Genomic DNA, 21,521 nt, shown 5'->3' with positions numbered 1-21,521 from the left:
GGCGGCACAGTTCGGGGCACCTTTCTCTCATCGGGATCTTGTGAGCTCTGTGAGGGGATCTCCGAGCAGGCACCCTGTCGTGCCGCCCCAGAGAGCGTTGCCTTCCTAGGCGGCTACCTATTTCGCTTATGCAGGATCCGCTACTGATATTTATTTTAATGCTAGACTACTATAACATTTTTTTCTATTAATTTTAAGCTTTTTTTTTTTTTTTTATCAAACGCAATACTATTTACTTTCACATTTGATATACAATATTATTTATTCTAATGGGAATTTAGCTGCATCCTTTCGAAGGCGTCGGAACCGGAAGTGGTGGTGACGTCACGCCCGCTCCCGTATTCCCAGCGCAGAACAAGAACTGACTAAGAGAAACAAACTTTGACAAACTCCAAATAAAAACCGTTTTTAAGTTTATTAAAGTTACCCTCCGTGATGTGCGGCGGTATTTAAAGCGCTCCGGCCGCGTGACAGATGTGGAGTGGCCGTTAGTGCTAGATGGAGTTGGGCTTCGGTGTCCAGCGGAGGGCCGGCGGAGGCTCGCCCGCTGTGGGAGCGTCGCAGCGCCGCAGGAATGTGCCGCCGCGAGCCGCTGATTACAAACTGCAGGTTATCATCATCGGCTCCCGCGGCGTGGGCAAGACCAGCCTGATGGAGAGATTTACCGATGACACCTTCTGCGAGGCGTGCAAGTCCACCGTGGGTAAGACAAACTGAGAGAGAAAGTTGAGCTGTCAGTCTGAATGCTCATGAAGAAACACTGTCGGTTTATCTGTTTACTTGTTCACCAGTGTCTATTATCGTTAATATATCAACACGCAGTTGTTCTGTTCATTTACTCCTGTACTCAAAAAACTGGCAAATTCCAGTTTGTCGTAGTATTGATAGTTAAGTATAGATATTACGTTAACTATAGCCAATTAGTATATCTTAAAAATAATAATGTGTAAACTGTAGTTTTGCTATGGATACTGGCTTACTCGTAGATGGTTGTTTTGGTTTATTTAATTATCAATGGATAATTGGTAAACTAATAGATGGTTAGTTTAGTACAGATAGTTAACTTCAGATAACTATGAAACTCTAGAAGTGCAACATAAATGGAACACTATGAATAATTAGTAATCTATAGATGCTAGTGTAGTATAGTCTATATATCAGATTATATATAATTCTTCATGTCAGATTAGTGGCACACAGTAATTTAATATCCCAGAATAGCCAGACACATTCACACGCAGCTGCTGCAACATGCCTGTTTTCCGCTTGTGAAAGTCATACAAGCCAAGAGAGCAAGAGTTTTGGTTTGTCTTCGCTGTTATTTTCTCATAAATACATGATCACCCAACACCTTTAGGCCTGAAACATGCTCAGGTTGTTGTTAATGTAAGGTTAGAGTCTGGGTAAATATATATGGCGGTTAGAATTAAAGGTGCACTCGGTAATTTGAAGCATGTCGAAGTAACTTATGTTGGGTTTCAGTAGCCATGTTTACATGCAACTAAATAATCAGTTTATAACCCGACTGATAGCTCAATTGGATTGAAAAGCCTTCATGTAAACTCAAAAATGAGCTGGATCCGAATGAAATTTCCGTCCGATTGAAGGGGATTGATGTAGACCTAAAGTAATCTGATTAAAAGAAATGACAAAACGCATCATTAAGGGAATGCGTGTACGCACTGAATACGTATTATGCAGGGCACATATGTTCTTTCATGACATCACATCAGGAAAAAAGGACGTTGCGTCATTCTGAACAGGAACTTTAAGAAGCAGGTGCGGTTACGGCGTTCCGTATTCCATTGCGTGTACGTGACTTCACTCACTTCCTGACATCAAAACCATAATTTCTAAAGCATTTCTTCTTTGCCATAGTAGTCGATCGTACGGGACAGATTAGGAAAGTAAATGTTAGAATATGTTTTACAAGAGATGATGCAAAGAGAACACCGTAAATAGCCTAAACATCCTCCTCAAAACTTATGTTAAATGACACTCGCAATTAGGCTTTTAATAAAAAAATTAAAAAATATCGATAGCCTGTTAATAATAATATCTTGGTTTTAGACGTAAGCTATTTATATCGTACAAGAGTAAAACTCTTCTTCTGACAGTTATTTAACACTGCAAGCATACCTTCTCTTGCTGTTTTAAATGATGATTAATGATTAAATGATTCCACCGTCATTATTACTTCCTGTCCGCAGCTGTTGCTTAAAGTCCCTATTATTTTGTTTCCATTCCACATCTGTAAACTCCTTTAAGGACAACTCTCACCCACCTGTCTTTACTTCGTAGCCTACTCACATCCAGAGATGCCTATGGTTAGATTGGAGGAGGAATGGGCGCAGAAGTTTTGTTCGGAATACATGTAATGCACATGTAAATGAATATTTGTATCGGATTGCAAAGTTTAGGGGACATATAAAAAATACATTCGGAATCTGCAATCGGATTAAATTTATTCGGCTTGATGAATAATAGTGCATGTAAACGTAGCCAGTGACACCTAGTGGCCTGGATGCTGCATCATTCAAACACAGTAGTTTTCAGTTACCAATGCCATTGTAGAAATTCACTTTGCACATTAAGCCAGGATTAATTTAATCCATGAATGAAAGTGCCCAATAATAGGCCAGTTACTGAGATTAAGCAAGTAGTATTCAGCTGGTCATGTGATCCTAACATGGCTGCCCCCATGAGAGTGCCCCCTCCCCATGTTGAATAAGAGCTTATATAAGGTTACTGATATGACTGAACTCTTCATCTCACATGAGTGGTCATGATTTCATACATTTGTTTTAATATTACTATTAATTTATGAGGAAAAAAAATACTGAGTGTGCCTTTAAGTTTTGGTGTGTCAGTAGAGGGGAGACATTTGTTGGTTATCGCACCAATTAGTTTAGGTTAATTGCATACAAAGAATTTATGTTCAAGCTCACTAAAGCAATAAGCGTTACTGTGATTTTTTTTTTACCACAAATTAAAGGGTGTTGTTCATTACGACATGAAATCGAATGCCTAAAACCGTAAATACACTAGGAATAGTATGGTTGATCTGTCTTCTTGCTTCTTCCCTTTTTGTGTGTTTGTTTTGACCATTTGTGTTTTTGAAGGTGTGGATTTTAAAATCAAAACAGTGGAACTGAGAGGGAAGAAGATCCGCTTACAGATCTGGTAAGTGGAGAGGAAGCTGTGCCCTTATCGTTGACGCAACCCACCATGTCGCTTCCTGTGTCTCAGAAGCACATGAGATGGAATTCCAGAACTCAAAATCAGATTTGTCCATCTGTAGCTGCTGAGATTTAATCAGCGATTGGGTTTGCTCACAACTAACCAACCAGAACACAGTTTAAATGCTCTCTGCATTACAGCACATAAACATCAAGTTTTGATTTTCCAATAAAATGCCTGTCAAGGGTTATGAAATCATTCAAGTACATCAAGTATAGTCAGCTTGTGTATTTTATGACATTTTATTTGTGATTGCTTACAGAATCCCAGTGACTGTAAATATGTGGAGTTTAAGTGTGATGTCACTTACTAACTAAAATACTTGCTGTATGGTCATATACGTGTTTTTACTTTCTTCTTATCCCTTTGACCGCATGAAATTACAATGCTGTGCAAAAGTATTTGCCCCCTTCCTGATTTCTTCTATTTTTGTGTATTTTTCATACTAAATTGTTTTAGATCTTCAAACGAGATATAACATAAATCAAAGGCAACCTGAGTAAACTCAAAATAGTTTTCAAATATATATATATATTTTTTATTGAAGCAAAAAAGTTATCCAACACCTATATCACCCATGTGAAAAACTAACTGCCCCCATAAACTTTATAGCTGGTTGTGCCACCTTTAGCAGCAAAAACTTCAACAAAACACTTCCGATTACTGGATCAGTCTTTCACAACGCAGATCAGTCTTTCACAATGCTGTGGTGGAATTTTGGCCCCCTCTTCTTTTGCAGAACTGCTTTAGTTTAGCCACATTGGAGGGTTTTTGAGCATGAACTGCCCGTTTAAGGTCCTGCCACAGCATCTCAATCAGGTTCAAGTTAGGACTTTGACTAGGCCACTCCAAAACTTTAATTTTGCTTCTTTTTAGCCATTCAGAGGTGGACTTACTCCTATGCTTTGGATCATTGTCTTGCTGCATAATCCAGATGCGCTTTAGCTTCAACTCACGGACTGATGACCAGACGTTTTCCTTTAGGATTTTCTGGTAGAGCAGAATTCATGTTTCCCTCAATTATTACAAGTCGCCCTGGCCCTGATGCAGCAAAGCATCCCGACACCATCACACTACCCCCACCATGCTTGACTGTAGGTATGATGTTCTTTTTTGTGGAATTCTGTGTTTGATTTACACCAGATATAACGGGACCCCTCTCTTCCAAACAGTTTCACTTTCGACTCATCAGTCCACAGAACATACTCATCATCAAGGTGTGTTTTGGCAAAATTCAGACAAGCCTTAATGTTCTTCTGGGTTAGCAGTGGTTTTCACCTCACCACTCTTCCATGGATGGCATTTTTGCCCAGTGTCTTTCTGATAGTGGAGTCATGAACAGTGGCCTTTGTTGATGCGAGAGAGGCCTGCAGCTCCTTGGGTGTTGTCCTTGGCTTTTTTTGTGACTTCCTGGATGAGTAGTCGCTGTGCTCTTGGAGGAATGTTGGAAAGTTGGCCAGATAATGGAGATAATGGCTCCCACTGTGGTTCTTTTGAGTCCCAGAGCCTTTGAAATAGCTTTGTAACCCTTCCCAGACTGATCACCTTTTTCCTCATCATTTCTATAATTTCTTTCAACCTTGGCATAGTGTGTTACTGGGTGACACTGGGTAAAAGACCTTTTAGCCAACTTCATGCTGCTGAAAAAGTTCTGTTTAGGTGCTGATTTGATTGAATCGGGCCTGGGTGTGTCTAGTCCAGCTGAGGGGGAACTAAGGGAGCAAATACTTTTTCACCCAGGCCCAGTTGGTATTGGATAACTTTTTTGCTTTAATAAATAACATTATCATTTAAAACTGTATTTTGTGTTTACTCAGTTTGTCTTTGTTTTATGTTAGATTTTGAAACAATTTAGTATGAGATATACATAAAAACAGAAGAAATCAGGATGGGGGCAAATACATTTTCAAACCACTGTATCCTCAATTAACAAATTCTATTTCATGTGGTTCTACTCTGTTCATTCTGTTGAAGACTGCCCGCTTGGCTCCCCTGGATATGTCCCCGGCCAGTAGAGGCCAAGGCTCGAATGGGATACCATACAAGCTGTATAAGAAGTGCCCCATGGTTCTTAAAATGTTGTGGAGACTGTTGAGGGTCGCCTGGAAGAAGCAGTGCATATTCGTGGAGTGGCGAAGGGCAGTGGCCATCTTCATACCCAAAGAGCAGGGATCCACCAGAATTAGTTTAGCAGCATTGCTCTACTGAACGTGGAGGGAAAGCTTTTTGTTTCGGTGGTAGCAAGGAGGATGTCTGACTACCTCCTGAAGAATAGATACATAGAAACAAGCTGCCAGAAGGCAGGTGTACCAGGTTTTCCTGGGTGTGTGGAACATGCGTCAGTATTATGGGAGCAGATCCAGTCTGCCAAGAGAGATAAGAAAGACATCCATTGGCAAATGCCTATGGATCAGTTCCACACCAGCCTGTTAGCTATGCACTGGAGTTTTTCCATGTACCAGAGTGCATTAGGAGCTTGGTAGACAGCTACTATGGGGACCTGAAGATATGTCATGCAACACTGGACTACACAACACAATGGCAGAAACTGGAAAAAGGAATAGCGATGGGATGTTTAATCTCTCCCATCCTCTTCACAGCTGCGCTCGAGATCATCCTAATTGGTGCAAGACAAATGGTCAGAGGAATCCGTGCACAATCTGGGGTGAGATTGCCAGCTCTGCGCAGTTATATGGATGATGTCACAAGCATCCTCCAGACTGCTGCATGTACCAACCGGCTCTTGAAAGGCTGGAAGAGCTATTGGCATGGGCCAGAATGAAGATTAAGCCAACAAAATCATGTAGTCTTTCTATTAGAAAGGGGGTGAGGGACGATAGGATTTCATTTGAGGTGGAGGGGGAAAGAATCCCGGTTGTGGCAGAGCAGCCTATTCGAGGTTTAGGGAGAGAATACACAGCAGATCTTTCAGACAAACACATGGCAGAGTTGGTCCTGAAGGAACTGAAAGAGGGCCTGGATAAGATCTCCCAGGCAAATTCAAGGTTTGGTGTTACCAATTTACACTTTACCATCGCCTGATGTGGCCACTAAAAATGTGTGAGATTTCTGCAGCAGCAGTGGAAGGATGGACACCAAGGCCAACAGTTACACTTGAAGTCAAATCAAATCAAATCAAATCAAATCAAATCACTTTATTGTCACACAGCCATATACACAAGTGCAATGGTGTGTGAAATTCTTGGGTGCAGTTCCGATCAACATAGCAGTCGTGACAGTGATGAGACATACGCCAATCTACAATAAACATAAAATTAACACAACACAATTTAAACATCTGTTATACATAATTAAACTCGACTTAAAACATCAAATTAACACAGCACAATTTAAACATCTGTTATACATAATTAAACTCGACTTAAAACATCAAATTAACACAGCACAATTTAAACATCTGTTATACATAATTACACAACTTAAAACATCAAATTAACACAACACAATTTAAACATCTGTTATACACAATTACACTCAACAATATACAATAATAACATACATTGCACAGTATACAATATGCTGTTTTTGTTTTTTGTTTTTTTTTTTTTTGTTTTGTTTTTTACTATATAGATACTATATAGATACACATTATTCAATAAAAATTAAAATATATATGAAAAAAGTATATATATAGAATGAACAGTATTGTACTGTATTGACATTCAGGCTGTCGGTTGATAGTCAGTTGTTAAGAGAGACATAATATAATGACAGTAATATAATTTATGACAGTCCGGTGTGAGATAAAAGAGTAATAAAGTGCAGGGATGATGTATTTTGATCGTGGGAGATCAAGAGTTCAGAAGTCTGATTGCTTGGGGGAAGAAGCTATCATGGAGTCGGCTGGTGCGTGTCCTGATGCTGCGATACCGCCTACCTGATGGTAGCAGTGAGAACAGCCCATGGCTCGGGTGGCTGGAGTCTCTGATGATCCTCCGAGCTTTTTTCACACACCGCCTTGTATATATTTCCTGGAGGGAGGGAAGCTCACCTCCGATGATGTGTTTGGCAGTTCGCACCACCCTTTGCAGTGCTTTGCGGTTGTGGGCAGTGCTATTGCCGTACCAGGCGGAGATGCAGCCAGTCAGGATGCTCTCCACAGTGCAGGTGTAGAACCGTGTGAGGATGTGGCGGTTCATTCCAAACTTCCTCAGCCGTCTCAGGAAGAAAAGGCGCTGATGAGCCTTCTTCACAACGACTTCAGTGTGGACGGACCATGTGAGTTCCTCTGTGATGTGGACACCCAGGAACTTGAAGCTGCTGACTCTCTCCACTGGTGCCCCATTGATGGTGATGGGACTGTGTTCTCTGTCTTTTCTTCTGAAGTCCACCACAAGCTCCTTTGTCTTACTGACGTTGAGGGAGAGGTTGTGCTCCTGACACCAGTGTGTCAGAGTGTGCACCTCCTCTCTGTAGGCTGTTTCATCATTGTCAGTGATCAGACCTACCACCGTCGTGTCATCAGCAAACTTAATGATGGCATTGGAGTTATGTGTTGCCACACAGTCATGTGTGTACAGGGAATACAGTAGTGGGCTGAGAACACAGCCCTGCGGGGCTCCAGTGTTGAGGGTCAGTGATGAGGAGATGTTGCTGCCTATTCTAACCACCTGGCGTCTGCTTGACAGGAAGTCCAGGATCCAGCTGCACAGCGAGCTGTTTAAGCCCAGAGCCCGGAGTTTCTCATCTAGCTTGGAGGGCACTATGGTGTTGAATGCTGAGCTGTAGTCTACAAACAGCATTCTCACATAAGTGTTCTTTTTTTCCAGGTGGGAGAGAGCAGTGTGTATTGTAGATGCAATGGCATCATCAGTGGAGCGGTTGTTACGGTAAGCAAACTGCAGCGGGTCAAGATTGAGTGGTAATACAGAGCAGATGTAATCTCTGATTAGTCTCTCAAAACATTTGCTGATGATGGGGGTCAGAGCAACAGGACGCCAGTCATTTAAACAAGTTATTTTCGATTGTTTTGGAACAGGCACAATGGTGGATGTTTTAAAGCATGTGGGGACTACAGACAAAGAGAGGGAGAGGTTGAAAATGTCCGTAAAAACACCAGCCAGCTGGTTCGCGCACGCTCTGATGACGCGGCCCGGAATGCCGTCTGGACCCGCGGCTTTGCGGATATTCACCCGTCGGAATGATCGGGTTACATCCGCTACAGAGACGGAGAGTGAACTAACCTCTGTAGCTTCGGCCGTGAGAGCTCTCTCCGCGAGGGCGGTGTTATTTCCCTCGAAGCGAGCATAAAAAGTATTTAGCTCATCTGGGAGAGAGGCAGCGGTGTTCATGGCGGAGTTTTTATTCCCTTTAAAGTCCGTGATGATGTTAATTCCCTGCCACATGCTTCTAGAGTTGGTGGTGTTAAACTGTCCCTCAATCTTACTCCTGTACTGGCGTTTTGCTGTTTTGATAGTTTTTCGGAGGGCATAACTGGCTTGTTTATGCTCCTCCGCGTTCCCGGAATTAAAAGCGGAGGTCCGCACATTAAGTGCTGCGCGAACATCGCTGTTGATCCACGGCTTCTGATTCGGATAGATTCGCACAGTTCTGGTCGGAATCACTTCCTCTACACACGTTCTGATGAAGCACATTACGCTATCAGCGTAAAGCTCGATGTCGTCATCAGAGGCGGACCGGAACATCTCCCAGTCCGTGCGATCAAAACAGTCTTGTAGCGTAGAGTCTGATTGGTCCGACCAGCACTGGATCGTTCTGAGGGTGGGTGCTTCCTGTTTCAGTTTCTGCCTGTAAGCGGGCAGAAGCAGAATGGAAGAGTGGTCCGATTTTCCAAATGGTGGGCGGGGGAGGGATTTGTAGCCATCCCGGAACGGAGAGTAGCAATGGTCCAAAACCCGGTCCCCTCGTGTGTTGAAACTAATGTGCTGGTGATATTTTGGTGCGACTGATTTTAAACTGGCTTTATTAAAGTCCCCGGTCACAATGAACGCGGCCTCAGGGTGCGCGGTTTCCTGCTCACTTATACTCCCATACAGTTCCTTGAGTGCCCGGTCTGTGTCGGCTTGTGGGGGGATGTACACAGCAGTGATAATGACCGCTGTGAATTCCCTCGGTAGCCAGAATGGTCGACACAGAAGCATAAGAAATTCCAGATCAGGAGAACAGAAAGACTTGATAGAATGTATGTTCCTCTGATCGCACCAGGATTTGTTGATCATAAAACATACACCACCTCCTCTAGTTTTACCTGAGAGGTCTTTCGCTCTGTCCGCTCGGAGCATGGAAAACCCCGCGGGTTCAATGGCTGAGTCTGGAATCTCCGCAGACATCCAAGTTTCCGTAAGGCAGATAACGCAGCAGTCCCTCGTCTCTCGTTGGAAAGAGATCCGCGCTTTCAGCTCGCAGAGCTTGTTATCCAGAGACTGAACATTTGCCAGTAGAATAGTGGGTAGCGGGGGTCGATTTGCGCGGCGTCTTACTCTGATGAGAACGCCGGCTCTGTTTCCCCTTTTCCTCCTGCGTTTCCGCGGCCGTGCTGCCCAGACAAAGGGCTCCGCTTGCGTGTTTGTAAACAGCGGGTCGGCATTGAGGAATGTGAAGTCCGGTTTACGGTGTGAGATCGCTGAGCCAATGTCCAAAAGTGTTTGTCTGTCGTAGACAATAAGGCAGGCAACATCCAAGACAAGAAACATAAGAATTGTAAACAAAACAAACAAACCATTGCTAAGTTGTGTCGGAGCTCGCAACGCAGCAGCCATACTCGGCGCCATCTTGAGTCCGTAGTCAGAAGTTTACATACACCTTAGCCAAATACATTTAAACTCAGTTTTTCACAATTCCTGACATTTAATTGTAGAAAACATTCCCCCTCAGTTAGGATCACTACTTTATTTTAAGAATGTGAAATGTCAGAATAATAGGAGAGAGAATGATTTATTTCAGCTATTATTTCTTTCATCACATTCCCAGTGGGTCAGAAGTTTACGTACACTTTGTTAGTATTTGGTAGTATAGCCTTTAAATTGTTTAACTTGGTCAAACTTTTTGGGTAGCCTTCCACAAGCTTCTCACAATAAGTTGCTGGAATTTTGGCCCATTCCTCCAGACAGAACTGGTGTAACTGAGTCAGGTTTGTAGGCCTCCTTGCTCGCACACGCTTTTTCAGTTCTGCCCACAAATTTTCTATCAGATTGAGGTCAGGGCTTTGTGATGACCACTCCAATACCTTGACTTTGTTGTCCTTAAGCCTTTTTGCCAAATCTTTGGAGGTATGCTTGGGGTCATTGTCCATTTGGAAGACCCATTTGTGACCGATCTTTAATTTCCTGGCTGATGTCTTGATGTTGCTTCAGTATATCCACATAATTTTCCTTTCTCATGATGCCATCTATTTTGTGATGTGCATCAGTCCCTCCTGCAGCAGAGCACCCCCGCAACATGATGCTGCCACCCCCTTACTTTACGGTTGGAATGGTGTTCTTCGGCTTGCAAGCCTCACCCTTTTTCCTCCAAACATAATGATGGTCATTATGGCCAAACAGTTAAATTTTTGTTTTATTAGACCAGAGGACATTTCTCCAAAATGTAAGATCTTTGTCCCCATGTGCACTTGCAAACTGTAGTCTGGATTTTTTATTGGCAGTTTTGGAGCAGTGGCTTCTTCCTTGCTGAGCAGCCTTTCAGGTTATTTTGATATAAGACTCGTTTTACTGTGGATATAGATATGTCTACCTGTTTCCTCCAGCATCTTCACAAGGTCCTTTGCTGTTCTTCTGGGATTGATTTGCACTTTTTGCACCAAACTACGTCCTTCTGTAGGAGACCAAATGCGTCTACTTCCTGAGCTGGTATGATGGCTGCGCGTTCCCATGGTGTTTATACTTGAGTACTATTGTTTGTACAGATAAACGTGGTACCTTCAGGCATTTGGAAATTGCTCCCAAGGATGAACCAGACTTGTGGAGGTCCACAATTTTTTTTTTTCTGAGGTCTTGGCTGATATCTTTTGATTTTTCCATGATGTCAAGCAAAGAGGCACTGAGTTTGAAGGTAGGCCTTAAAAAACATCCACAGGTACACCTCCAGTTCAGTACACCTCCTATCAGAAGGTAATTGGCTAATTGTCTAAAGGCTTGACATCATTTTCTGGAATTTTCCAAGCTGCTTAAAGGCACAGTTAACTTGGTGTATGTAAAGTTCTGACCCACTGGAATTGTGATATAGTCAATTAAAGTGAAACAATCTGTCTAAACAGTTGTTGGAAAAAATTACTCGTGTCATGCACAAAGTAGATGGCCTGAACGACTTGCCAACACTATAGTTTGCTAATATTAAATCTGTGGGGAGTTTAAAAAAAATGAGTGTTAATGACTTCAACCTAAGTGTATGTAAACTTCTAACTTCAACTGTATATCATGAAGTGGCTAGGCCTGCCACATTGTCTCTCAGATGTAGCATTGTTTGGAAGAAATGCTTTACAACTGCTTATAAAATCACTCTCTTTGGGCTACAAGCAGGAAAAGACCAGGCTTGTTTTGGAGCTATGGGAATCGACAGACCAGGCAGTGAGGGCAGGTCAAGTCCAAGTCTGAACAGGCAGAACTTGGAAGGCAGAGGAGGTCGTATACCAGGCGGTTTCATGACTGAAGCATCAAGAGACTGTTGGAAGAACACAGTCAGGAAGAACAGGCCTTGGATGGGGGTTGGCTTCCAAACTGTGGTCAGCAGCCTCCCGAAAACAGAGGAAAGCAATGGTAGTGATGGAAGTAACTAGGATGGAAGAGGAAAGTTATAAGTTTAGGGCAGTCAGCCAGCAGCAGCAAGGGCACTGGACCATATGGGAGGGGACATCTGATAGAGTGTTAAGATGGGCTGAACTGTGGAAGGTACCCCAGGCCAGGCTAAGTTTTCTAATAAGATCCACCTATGATACCCTACCAAGCCCTGGGAATTTGTCTCTGTGGTATGGCAAAGAGGAGAGTTGCCCCCTTTGTGAGGCCCCAAGAGCAAACTTGCAGCACATATTGGTTGGGTGCAAGACTGCCCTGGCAAAAGGACGGTACAGGTGGCGGCATGATAAGGTGCTGCGGAAGCTGGCAGAGATCCTAGAGGCTCTACTCTATTTGGTTGAATCTACTCTATACTGTCCTATTTTCTCTGGGTACTTTTTAAAATTATTTTGTTATTCTATACTATGTTCCATTCTGTTTGATTCTGTTCTATTTGGTTTGATTCTATTCAAGAGCATTCTGTACTTTTCTGTTCTGCTCCTCTCTCATTCTGTTTTATTCAATTAGGTTCTATTGTTTTTGGTTTGGTTCTGTTTTATACTATTTGGTTTGGTTCTACAGAATATTAGTGTAAAATAGTCTTTATGCTGTTCCAGTGGTCATTCATTATCCACCTTCTTTTCCAAACCACCAATCACAAATTGATACTAACCACCCCATCACCTGCCCACCCATTTCATGATATTTTTAATGTCCCTTTGACCCTAAAATACAGTGCACTAGTTTTTCTCACATTTCGCATCTACACAGATGTCTGCTTTTGAACATCTTGTCTGTAAACACATGTCCTACTCGGCATCCACGGCTCCTTCACTGTCCATCTTAACTTCTCATTGACATGTTACACCTCCCCGATCCTCTTTGTGACATCATGCAGCCAGACTAGGGTGCATACACTAAGGTACAGTAAAATTGAAGAGACAAATATTCGTCATCTGCATTAGTATTCAAAATGAATCTCTGTTACTACTTTTTCTCAATACGAAAATTATTTCTTGGACAAATTCAAGCTAAAATGTGTGAAACAGATTTTGGGCACTAATCATGGCATATACATATTAACTGACAGAAGCAGCAAATGATTTGATCACCTGTTTCTCATTCATTGATTGCTGGAAATTTGTTTTGACTGTTCCAGCCTCCGATTTAATTGTAAAATTTGTGGTTTTCATTCTAACCCTATTAACTCAAAATCTCACTCTAGCTGTCATAGCTGAAAAACAAAAAGTCTGAAACAAACTTTTCGCAAGTACGTGAACGCAGACACTTATAGCTATGCAAGCTTGATTAGATGCGTTGTTGTGTTACAAAATGGTGCATTCTCTACGTTGCCACAAGGGACGCTATAGCGGACATTATTGTGAACTGAAACGTCAGAGATTGACCTCTTGGCTCAATTCGAAGAATACATATTTTAAAGCTGCGTATTTTTATTGTAGCCAGAAAGTGAGAAGACCATATATTTAACATTTCAATATAACATTGTTTGTGATTTACTAATTATTAAAACCAGATCCCCTCGAGCGTGACATCATATCCTGTCCAAAATTATTTTGCATACTCAAAGCCAAGTGTGACCACGTCTTTACCACCACAGTAACTCAAGAAGGTACATTAAGTATGTTCAACCAGACCACGTGTTGGCAATGCATTGGCCAAGTGCTTAGGTCTGCGTTCATTTACTTAAGTAAAGTATGTTTCTGGCTTTACAAGGAGTACACACAGCACATGTTCTTGTGCTCCATTTGTGCTATTTAAAAAAATATTTAATTAAAAAAAATAATTTATCGGCTTTAATAATTAAAATTCACATTTATCGGCCGATATCGATATGGCCACCGATATATTGTGCATATTGTGTCCCTATCGACAAAATTTTTGCCGTTATGTTGATTACCACAAAAATACATTTTGACTCGTCCCTTTTTACTTTAAAAAACAACAACAAAAATCTGTGTTACACTTACAATGGAAGTGAATGGGGCCAATTCTTTGGAGGGTTTTAAGGCAAACATTTGAAGCTTATAATTTTATAAAAGCACTTAAATGAATTCTGTAAAAACTGTATTATTTGAGGTGTAAATTTGTTTAAATCAACGTTTTTACAGTCGTTTTAGGGTTTGTTGACATTACGTCGTCTTTGCAACAAAATTATAAAATTGGCTATAACTTTACACAGAAAAGGTTTGTAAGTGATTTTCTCACACTAAAATCATGCTAACACACATCCTGTATTGTTTATCTTGTGGCTACACTTTTGAAACAGTGAGTATTTTAACATAACAAATTGGCCCCATTCACTTCCATTGTAAGTGACTTCCAGATTTTTGCTTTTTGTAAAGAAAGGAGGGTCAAGTCAAAGTTAATTTTTGTAGTAATCAACATTATGCCACAAATGCTGTCGATTGAGCTTAACTTTTATTGAACCCAGAACATTCCTTTAAAATACACACAGTTTCTAACCTTTTCTGTGTGAAGTTATTGCCAATTTTACATTTTCGTTGCCATGCATGTCATTAATATCATAATTATGGATATCTGCCAACAAGTCTGGTCGATTAAAAACATGTTTTGATACTTGTGCGTTCTGTTCTGTTTCGCTTGACCTTGCTGTTTTTGAATGCAAGAACATGTCTGGTGTGAATGCCACCTTACAATGTTTTTCTTTGTATGTCTATCCAGAACACCTCATCCATTGGTGTTAATATGTTGGTTAAACTTTTTTCCCTAATGATATAATGTCTGTTGTCCAAATCAGTCCTGATGTACATGTGTATTTTAATGTGTGCCCTCAATGGTGAATCGTTTTACCATTTATTTATTATAGTGCATCAGAAGATTTATTCCCCAATTTGAATGTCATATGAATTTAATAATGTTGCATTCACAGGGACACGGCGGGTCAGGAGAGGTTTAACAGCATCACCTCAGCGTATTATCGTGGTGCGAAAGGCATCGTGCTCGTCTATGACATCACCAAACAGGAAACCTTCGACGACCTGCCCAAATGGATGAAAATGATTGACAAGGTGTGCCAGAATAATGCAAACAATAAATCATCAAACCCAAAGATTAATGTTTTTTTGTACTGTCTCAATATACAGCATCCTCGCCAAGAGAGCAGTTCTTTTCTAACTTGTAGCTGTTTTGCTTCTTTGCAGTATGCGTCAGAGGATGCTGAACTCCTATTGGTCGGGAACAAGCTGGACTGCGAGTCCGATCGCATCATCTCACGTCAACAAGCTGAGAGGGTGAGACCATTGCGCGGAAAATGTTGCACGTAATGAAGACAAAACAATAAGGCATACATTTGTCTTCCCCTAGGGGGCGCCAAATCTTCCATTGAGGCACATTGAAATACAGGACAGTAGTATAATAATAATAATGAATTTTATTCATATTGTTTTAATTTTGCTGGATGCTGAAGCTTGAATGCAATGCACAGTCTGCGACAAACAGTACACGATAAAGGAATCTGTGGTATCAAAACACATTTTTATGATAGCAGTTTGTCCCAATACTGGCATAATGTCTTAATACATAATCTCCTGAGAAGTATGCACTTTCCTATAACAAGCTAAATACTTACTTTTCACCTGCTGCACAAAATAATGGGAAAAAAATGACAGAGTTAGTTTGAAATGCATTTTAGAATCTGAATGTTTCAATGTATGTAATTTATTTATTTATTATTTTTTTATCTTTTTATCTAAATGACAGTTTGCTTCACGGATATCAGGGATGCGTTTCTGTGAAGCCAGTGCCAAGGATAACTTTAATGTGGATGAGATATTTCTTAAACTAGTCGACGACATTTTGAGTAAGGTGAGTTTGGAGCTGTTTATTATTTCACCTTTTGTACCAAAAGAGTTTGCCTTGACCGTGTTTATTGGGAATTGGCTATCCGTTAATCAGAGAATGTGGATGTTTCTGGCTCTTGAGCTAAAAGGAGAGAACTTGAAGGAATAGTTCACCCAAAAATGAAAATTCTCTCATCATTTACTCACCCTCATGCCATCCCAGATGTGTATGTCTTTCTTTCTTCTGCTGAACACAAATGAAGATTTTTAGAATAAGTTTTCTGCTCTGCAGGTCCATACAATGCAAGTGAATGGGTGTCAAAATCTTGAAGCTCCAAAATCCACATAAAGGAAACATAAAAGTACTCCAGACAACTTCAGTTGTTTAATCCATACCTTCAAAAGCGAAATAAGTGTGGGTGAGAAACAGATCAATATTTACATCCATTTATTACTAAAAATTTGCCTCCCTGCTCAGTCAATCTCCACTTTAACTTTCACCTTCTCCTTCTTCTGTTTTTGGTGATTCACATTCTTTCTTCATATTGCCCCCTACTGGGCAGGGAGGAGAATTTATAGTAAAAAAGGACTTAAATATTGATCTGTTTCTCAACCACACCTATCATATTGTGTCTGAACACATGGATTTAACCACTGAAGTCGAAAGGATTACTTTTATGCTCCCTTTTATGTGCTTTTTGGTTCTGGCCACCATTTACTTGCATTGTATGGACCTACAGAGCTGAAATATTCTTCTAGAAATCTTCATTTGTGTTCTGTAGAAGAAAAAAGTATTCATATTGGAATTGTTCGAATGAAGATTGCGATTAATCATACGTCACTTTGTTTAAATTAGTTCACATTTACTGTATAGTCTAGTCAAAAAAAGGTTAATAATGTTGACAAATTATACAGCTGTATAACTTGTCAACATTATTACAAATTTTGGACAGTAGACTATATAGTATATGTGAACTAATTTAAGCAAAGTGACGTCGGGCCCGTGGGTGGGGAAAGTTAGCTTCAACAGGTTTTAAAGGGATAGTTCACCCAAAAATGAAAATTCTCTCATCGTTTACTCACCCTCATGCCATCCCAGATGTGTATGACTTTCTTTCTTCTACAGAACACAAATGAAGATATTTAGAAGAATATTTTAGCTCTGTAGGTCCATACAATGCATGTGAATGGTGACCAGAAATTTGAATCTTTAAAAAGCACATAAAGGTAGCACAAAAGTAATCCAGAAGCGATTTGATAGGTGTGGGTGAGAAACAGAACAATATTTAAGTCCTTTTTTACTCTAAATCTCCACTTTAACTTTCATTTTTATATGTGAAAGTGAAACTAAACAGGCACCACATGTGACTCTCAGATGTGGAAGTGAAAGTGGAGATTTAGAGCAAAATCTGTGATGGCAGTGAGGGTGAGTAAATGGCAAGGGAATTTTCATTTTTGGGAGAACTATTCCTTTAACTGGCCAAAAGGAAAAATTGGCAATCAGATTGAAGCTTGCCGTTTTCAGAAAGTTCTTGCCATTTTTGTGTAATATGCATGGGGCGATTTGTGTGCATGCCATCTGAGCCTGAATTGCCAATCTACAGGTTTTCTTCTTCTTCGGTCTTTAAAACTTTTTTAATGTTCTTTTTCCATAGATGCCTCTTGAAGTCCCCAGTAAGGTGCTGTCCAACAGCATCCTATCACTTCAGCCCGAGCCCGAAATTCCACCAGAGCTGCCGCCTCCTCGCATGCGCTGCTGTTGAGATTCATCTCGAGGGCTTTAAAAACCCATACACCTCTCTCAGTAATATAACCCAACACATGCTGTTACAGCCACCAGAGGGCGATATGCTCACATCATGATTCCAGCCCATAAGAATCAGTATTACATATATTCATCCCTCGCAGTAGATGATGCACAAACGATAGACTGTTTTATTTAACATTTTCCATATTTGGTACTTCTTGATGTCCCATACTTGCACTACCTCATTTCTGGGAAGCACAGGGTTGGATTTGTCCGACATGTACCTTCCCTATCGGACACGGCATGCCTTGAAATGTCATAACCCATCAACTCCTATTTACTATTACTTTACATTGCTGTTTAATGCATTAGTAGTGACCGGAAACACATTTGCACCATTTCTGTGGGACAAAAGGGACTCGACCACGTTTAATTTCTCTTCCGTGTTTAAAGCACACATGTGGCATTTTGAGATACGTCTTTTTCACCGGCATACGTTTTGGAGAGGATCGCTGGTTCTTCCAGGTCTCAAATTAAGAAGCTCTTTTCTCAATTGATATGGCATTCACAGCGAAGTGGGTGTCAATTTCATGCCAAATGTAATTCGTTTCTGTCGGCTGTGTGTTTACATGGTGGTACGTTTGGCCTATTATTAATCGCCAGCGTGGGGGAATTGTCTCATTCATTATGTCTTTGTGCCTTACGTTTTATCAGTGTTAGGGTGAATCTCACAAAAACACATCAGGGGCACACTTCACGCCAAAAAGAAGTGATGTTGTGCATAAAGAAAATGAAGCCGTACATTACTTATTTTCAGCAATGCGGCTGAATGTTTTTACTTTTAATATTTTTGTAAGCTAATTCCCATTACTATCATTTTTCAGTGTTTTTTTATTTTTATTTTTTTACTGTATTACAGTACAGAAAATACTTCAATATGTCTTTTTTTTTTAATTGACATCAATTCAGGCTGTGCAACAAGTGTATTATGCATATGCATCCATGATGCATTAATGCTTTTCAATTTATTTGAAAAGATAAGAAATTATTATTTTCATATCTGTAATGAGAATACAGGGAAGACTTCATTTTCTCGAGGTAAAATATAATTTAATTTTTCTTTCTAATGATTTTGGCAGGAAATATAACCTGTACGTGTTCTTGACATGGTTCGTGAGATTCACTCGTTATTCTTTTTGAAGTATCTGTTGAATTTTGATTTATTTGTTGTGTTTTGCACTACAATCTATTATAGCTAGTTTATGAACAGCTAAAATGCTGAACATTAGTGAAGGACCTGTGTACATGAGATTAATGTTATCGAGTGTTGTTGCTCGGTAGTCCGCCGTCAATGCCATTTAACTTAGTTTCGCAAATAAAGGTCATTAATTGGTCGTTGCACAGATGGAACGCGTTGTTCTGTTTCTTAGAACTTGGAATGTAGAACGGAAAAGCTTTCGGCGAAAGGGCTATTTCTCCACAGAGAGCAGATGAAGGATATAAAAAGACATGATTTTGATACTTGGATTGTTTTCAGCATCACTAACTGAAGAATAGGAAGTACACTTCTTCCTAAGACTCTCCCGTTAACATCATTTTGCCACAGCTTCGAGTGAATTTGTTGAAGTTATCACTGCAATCCTTGATTGAATCGTTTTCTATTGCCTGTATAGATGAAGGACTGTATTTAAAGGGCTAGTTCACTCAAAAATGAAAGTTCTGTCATCATTTATTCACATTTTTAAAATAATAATAATTTTGCCTATTTTTTTTAAGATTTACACATTTCATTTTCATAGCAAAATTCCATCAAATTGAATTGTGTGATGTTTAACACAATCAAGTTAATACAATTTAAAAATATTTCGTTATTTTATTTGATTTATTAAAGATTACTCAATTTTTTTTTTTTTTTTTTTTTTAACTAGGCAGTATGTTTGTCTGTATATTAGTTAATTTTTGGGTGAACTGTCCCTTTAAAATGTAGTTGTGTAATACAGCAGTAATCAAAAAAAAAAAAAAAGGTTTTAATAGCTAATGCAATTAAACTGGCTAGCTGGCACTGTTAATGAATGATTTTCTGTGAGTTAATGGGAGTTCTAGTGAAACTCAATATACAAAACAAACCATTTATGTTTCTTATTGAATGAATCTCATCCAGGTCGTTATTCCTCTCAAAAGAAAAAACAACAATAATTTATATTTTGCATCAAGAAAAATACTATTTTTGGGACAAGTATGTTTTTTTTTATTTTTTTGTTTTTTTTTTATTTTTTTTAATCAACATTTTGACATTATTTTCATGCAAATGAAACACAGTTTAACCGCAATTGGAATTACTGTAATGCTGAAGATAATCAACCTGGCCGAACTCATTTTTAAATTAAAATCTGTAAATTGTACAAAACTAAATGCAGTATAAAAAGTACTACTGTGATGTATGTTAAAAATTGAAATTTAAAAATTACAGTAATATTACAGTACCGGTAATTGTCTTGAAAGTAGTTCTAGAAATCAGCTTTATTATTTATTTTTTATTTTGTTTGGTGAAATATGACCCGTATATGTTCTTGACAGGTTTTGTGAGATTCACACTATTATTTAAACTAACTGACAGATTATATTTGTGTGTAATGCCTATTTGTATGTACATTTTGTGTGTTTCTGAGAAATGATGTGCCTGTCAGAAGCAGTGTTATACTAAACAACCCAATACCTGTGCCTGTTTTCTGTGTTTGAGGGACTAATACTGTATGATTGTTGCGTTATTCAGCTTTTTTTTTTTTTTTTTTTGCTGTATTTGTTTGGTTCAGTATAATTCTAATAATCACTTTTTGCACCATTTAACTCTCGGTTTTATTTAATAGATTTAAATTCTAATTGTAAGTCATTGAAATATAAAAACTAAACTTATGGTTGATTTATGTGAACAGTGTTAGAGAACGTACACCAGCCTCAGAATTGTTCATGTTTGCAAGCATGTGCCATGTTGTTACCAAGTGCTTACTTTATTTCTCTGCAGGATTGGCGAGTTTATAATTTATCTTTCCTCCCTGTACCCTGGAGTCAGATTTACTAAGCTGTTCTTTGTTTCTCTTCTTTAACCAAGTTGTTATTTTTTTCTATTTTACATGGGGCAACAAAAACCAAGCATTTTCACCTTTTATATATAAAAGCTTTGTCTGTTTTCTGTTTGTTTTTAAATATATTTGCAAATATCGCAAATTTATTAAAAGCTTAGTAGATCTTCCCAAATGGAAATGGAACTTCATGTTGCTTGTAAAGACAGTCAATGACACGTCGCTTGTCCTGAAAAACAGAACCTAATATAAATAATTTCTAGTTTCTCTTTTCTAGTTGCAATACGTGTTGCCTTTATGAATCTTCAGTTTTGTACAGAATATTTTGCCTTTATTCTTTCTTAAGTCTCTTGGCCAATTGCAGTAATCACAACATTACAAAAACATGAAATGGATCCTAATTGTATTGCAAAACAGAAGAGTACTTTATGAATAATACGTTGATATTAGGTATTTGAAACAGTTTGGCATGTTTAAGCAGTTTTGTGGTATTTATAACTTGTGGCATTCTTAAACTAATGACGTGCAAATAAAGATCTATATTTATTACATGCATGTGTGTAACCTTTTTGATGCTTTTCTCTTTTACATAAGCATAAAATATTATTGTAAACAGCTAATATGTTTATATGTAAAATTACATATGCATATTTTTTCTGATCAATTCTTATATTGCAAAATGTTGCAATGTTGCTTAAGTGTTTTTTTGTTTTGTTAATGTTCATATTCAGATATATACTGCCTCACTTTTAAGGATGGCGTGAGATAGGTTATCATTCATCAGTTAAATAACCTATGCATCTTACATTTGCAAGGCCATTTGCTGAGAAGAGTTTTCTTCTCAAACTTTCGGTGTATTTTAATTGATTTTTATTTTGAATGA

General features: G+C 39.3%; 1 protein-coding gene across 1 annotated transcript; it reads left to right on the top strand.

Annotated features, from left to right (window-relative positions):
* The first annotated feature begins 354 nt into the window (after positions 1-354).
* On the top strand, positions 355-21,189 carry LOC127441129 (ras-related protein Rab-12). The gene is made up of 6 exons (XM_051698345.1): positions 355-703; positions 3,123-3,183; positions 14,902-15,040; positions 15,173-15,262; positions 15,732-15,836; positions 17,467-21,189. Exons 1-6 carry the CDS (start codon positions 499-501, stop codon positions 17,572-17,574), a joined length of 708 nt encoding a protein of 235 aa, XP_051554305.1. The 5' UTR covers positions 355-498; the 3' UTR covers positions 17,575-21,189.
* The last annotated feature ends 332 nt before the right edge of the window (positions 21,190-21,521 follow it).

The sequence above is a fragment of the Myxocyprinus asiaticus genome, chromosome 5, assembly GCF_019703515.2.
Source record: "Myxocyprinus asiaticus isolate MX2 ecotype Aquarium Trade chromosome 5, UBuf_Myxa_2, whole genome shotgun sequence".
In the NCBI taxonomy this organism is placed as follows: domain Eukaryota; kingdom Metazoa; phylum Chordata; class Actinopteri; order Cypriniformes; family Catostomidae; genus Myxocyprinus; species Myxocyprinus asiaticus.
Note: the sequence above shows the minus strand (reverse complement) of the source record. Positions and strands in the feature narration are given on the sequence as shown.

What these genes read in the sequence shown, in the direction of transcription:
- LOC127441129 (XM_051698345.1), top strand. Translation starts at nt 499, where the DNA reads ATGGAGTTGGGCTTCGGTGTCCAGCGGAGGGCCGGCGGAGGCTCGCCC. An exon ending in GGATGAAAATGATTGACAAG is followed by an intron (nt 15,041 to 15,172) that starts GTGTGCCAGAAT and finishes GCTTCTTTGCAG; the next exon opens with TATGCGTCAGAGGATGCTGA. An exon ending in CACGTCAACAAGCTGAGAGG is followed by an intron (nt 15,263 to 15,731) that starts GTGAGACCATTG and finishes TCTAAATGACAG; the next exon opens with TTTGCTTCACGGATATCAGG.